General features: G+C 37.4%; 1 protein-coding gene across 1 annotated transcript in view; it reads left to right on the top strand.

The window, feature by feature from the left end:
- The window catches only part of LOC110451305 (CD109 antigen-like), a gene marked incomplete at its 5' end in the record, with an annotated part of 299,728 nt that extends 296,103 nt beyond the window's left edge, over positions 1 to 3,625 (top strand). Inside the window, 2 exons of the mRNA XM_021499236.1 lie at positions 1,605 to 1,754; positions 3,455 to 3,625. Of these exons, the coding sequence (XP_021354911.1) occupies positions 1,605 to 1,754; positions 3,455 to 3,625 (321 nt within the window). The remainder of the gene's footprint in view (positions 1 to 1,604; positions 1,755 to 3,454) is intronic.
- Between the last annotated feature and the right edge of the window lie 406 nt (positions 3,626 to 4,031).

The following is a 4,031-nucleotide window of genomic DNA, read 5'->3' as shown; positions in this document are numbered from 1 at the left end:
CTCATGGTCCTGACAAAGTGTTGTTATTTTTCGGGTCAATCAGAAATACAATTTGGCTGCCATGGCCGCTATTTTGCTACTAAATTCTAATAGGCCGATCTCACTTAAAATTGGTCTAGGAATGATCAGCTCATGGTCCTGACAAAGTTAAGTTAACATTTTACTATTTTTTACTCAAATTGGTACATATTTCAACAAAAAAAATAATACTGTAGACTCAGGTGACCGTTAAGGCCCATGGGCCTCTTGTTGTAGGATGTCCCTGAAGCTGTTCTGTTGTAAAGTGTTATACAATCTGTGTGACTAGGTATTTGAAGGATGTTCCTGAAGCTGTTCTGTTGTAAAGTGTTATACAATCTGTGTTACTAGGTATTTGTAGGATGTCCCTGAAGCTGTTCTGTTATAAAGTGTTATACAATCTGAGTAACTAGGTTTTTGTAGGATGTCCCTGAAGCTGTTCTGTTGTAAAGTGTTATACAATCTGATTACTAGGTATTTGAAGGATATTCCTGAAGCTGTTCTGTTGTAAAGTGTTATACAATCTGAGTAACTAGGTTTTTGTAGGATGTCCCTGAAGCTGTTCTGATGTAAAGTGTTATACAATCTGAGTTACTAGGTATTTGAAGGATGTTCCTGAAGCTGTTCTGTTGTAAAGTGTTATACAATCTGAGTTACTAGGTATTTGAAGGATGTTCCTGAAGTTGTTCTGTTGTAAAGTGTTATACAATCTGTGTGACTAGGTATTTGAAGGATATTCCTGAAGCTGTTCTGTTGTAAAGTATTATACAATCTGAGTAACTAGGTTTTTGTAGGATGTCCCTGAAGCTGTTCTGTTGTTAAGTGTTATACAATCTGAGTAACTAGGTTTTTGTAGGATGTTCCTGAAGCTGTTCTGTTGTAAAGTGCTATCCAATCTGAGTTACCAGGTTTTTGTAGGATGTTCCTGAAGATGTTCTGTTGTAAAGTGTTATACAATCTGATTACTAGGTATTTGAAGGATATTCCTGAAGCTGTTCTGTTGTAAAGTGTTATGCAATCTGAGTTACCAGGTTTTTGTAGGATGTTCCTGAAGCTGTTCTGTTGTAAAGTGTTATACAATCTGATCATGAGTTACTAGGTATTTGTAGGATGTCCCTGAAGCTGTTCTGTTGTAAAGTGTTATACAATCTGAGTTACCAGGTTTTTGTAGGATGTTCCTGAAGCTGTTCTGTTGTAAAGTGTTATACAATCTGATTACTAGGTATTTGAAGGATATTCCTGAAGCTGTTCTGTTGTAAAGTGTTATACAACCTGAGTTACTAGGTTTTGATAGGATGTCCCTGAAGCTGTTCTGTTGTAAAGTGCTATACAATCTGAGTCACTAGGTTTTTGTAGGATGTTCCTGAAGCTGTTCTGTTGTAAAGTGTTATACAATCTGAGTTACTAGGTATTTGTAGGATGTTCCTGAAGCTGTTCTGTTGTAAAGTGTTCCATGGTATTATGAATAGTGACAACAAAACATAGTTTAATTTTTTTTTCATGAGTAAATCTTTTGTCTTTATTCTTAACGGTTTGAGATTGTTTCGTATTCTGATTGGTTAAGGGATATTTTTTTGTCATTTTAGTTGAATGTCCGCTTTGACAATAACCTGAAACAAGTGGGGGACGTAGCTGAGATGACAGTGGTGTCGGATCCTAACTCTGTGGTGTTTGTCAGCGCAATCGACAAGAAAGCAGCACTCCTGGGGAAGCCTAACGACATTGATCTAGCACAGGTAGGTGTCGGGTACATTATCTACAGTGTGCCAAGATTTTACCTGACACACTCCATGTACAAAGGAATGTCACTTCAATTTCAATTTCTTTATTTCCAAATGCAACAGATAGCATATAGGAGTTACAATATACATGTCATACAAGTAAATATTACAATCCATTTATGTAAGTCACTTACCAGATTGTTGATTACTTATTAATATGGCAGTAATGTCTATCATCAGATTTCCTTTTAACCTTTTGACCCCAGACGCAAAAGCATACGTATCAGGAGCATATCTTCACCACTCTGTCATGTTTGGTCTCTAGACTTGGTGTGTAGCTATATGTATAAATACAATGTCATCATTACCTCTCCTCACCTTTCGACCTTCGATCTTGGATGAAGTAATTCAGGTTTCTGGAGCTATCTCGTCCATTGTTTTATATGTTGACACTAGACTTGGTGTGTAGGTATAAATACAATGTCATCATTACCTCTCCTCACCTTTCGACCTTCGATCTTGGATGTAGTAATTCAGGTTACTGGAGCTATCTCGTCCATTGTTTTATATGTTGACACTAGACTTGGTGTGTAGGTATAAATAAGATGTCATCATTACCTCTCCTCACCTTTCGACCTTCGATCTTGGTTGAAGTAATTCAGGTTTCTGGAGCTATCTCATCCATTGTTTTATATGTTGACACTAGACTTGGTATCAAGGTATTATCATGAGAAGGTGCTGTGTCCTGTTAAAAAATGAAAGAAAGAAAATTGCAATCTTTACTTCACTTTTGAACTTGGCTTCATATACCTAGAATATAGATCCATGCACAGTCAGGACATCATACATAGTAAAGGTGTGTAAGTATCGCATACCAAAATGGAGTCATTACAAACTCTCTTCAATATTGCTCTTTTTATCAATAATGCCTTCTTCTAGTTAATGGTTATAATGTTGTTTTTTTATTTAAATATGATTTATTTCTCAACTTTTCAAAGTACTCATTTATATGGCAAATCAGAAACTTTTTTTAAACCTCTTCTTCAAAACTTAAAAGCCCAGAGTCATGGTATTTTGCCAGTAGGTACCTAGGATAGAGATGATATAGAGAGTTCTCAACTCAATGACCTTGACATACTTTCAGGGTCACAGGGGATATGATGTGTAGATCAGTAGTGTGAATAATTTTCTTTTGTATTGTACTTAGGTCAACGGTCAAGTTTAATGTTGGGGTCAAAGTTTAACACAGGCTATAATGGGTGAAAAGATTGAAGAATTTCCGTCTCATATTCTATGATGAGGGACCTTATATATGTTCTTGCTGAGATCCCATAATTTATGTGCTTGCTAGACATAAAGGAACAACACAAGCATGCTACAAGGATAAGGTCAAGGTTTTGGCCCCGTCCCTGGGGACTTATACTCAGGTCATTACATCAAAACAATTGAGATCCAAACACTAAAACCATACAACCATGCACATAGATCTCGGTGAGATTTGCAATGAACCATTCTTTAGTCCAGGAACAGAGCTGGAAATTGAAATAACATAACTTTTAATGAGGATATATTGCCTTGATTTGGTTTTTTTCTTTCATTTTAAATTTTAAATAAGAAAATAATGTAAGGATTTATTGGAAATTGCCTCCCATATATATATATATATATATAGGGAGGAAACAGTTGTTTACACAGCAAATGATTTGTGTTGACAGTTATTGGATGCTCTGGAGGAGTTTGACCTCATTGCTGAGCCCAAAAAGGATGATACTGATTGGGGGTGTGGAGGCTGTGGTATCATGTTCAAACGTAAACGACGTGACGTGGAAATGGTGCAGAGTAATAGTGGCATCACAACGACCAGTGTCCTCAGGGTAATTATATAGTGGCCTCACAACAACCAGTGTCCTCAGGGTAATTATATAGTGGCGTCACCACGACCAGTGTCCTCAGGGTAATTATATAGTAGCGTCACAATGACCAGTGTCCTCAGGGTAATTATATAGTGACGTCATAACGACCAGTGTTCTCAGGGTAATTATCTCCCTCTAATGAGGTATCAGGTAGTGGCGTCACAATGACCAGTGTCCTCAGGGTAATTATATAGTGGCGTCACAACGACCAGTGTTCTCAGGGTAATTATCTCCCTCTAATTAGGTATCAGGTAGTGGCGTCACAATGACCAGTGTCCTCAGGGTAATTATATAGTGGCGTCACAACGACCAGTGTCCTCAGGGTAATTATATAGTGGCGTCACAACGACCAGTGTCCTCAGGGTAATTATATAGTGGC

The sequence above is a fragment of the Mizuhopecten yessoensis genome, unplaced genomic scaffold (assembly GCF_002113885.1).
Source record: "Mizuhopecten yessoensis strain PY_sf001 unplaced genomic scaffold, ASM211388v2 scaffold5927, whole genome shotgun sequence".
Lineage (NCBI taxonomy): Eukaryota > Metazoa > Mollusca > Bivalvia > Pectinida > Pectinidae > Mizuhopecten > Mizuhopecten yessoensis.
The sequence above is the reverse complement of the archived record's forward strand: the minus strand, read 5'-3'. Positions and strand labels throughout refer to the sequence as shown.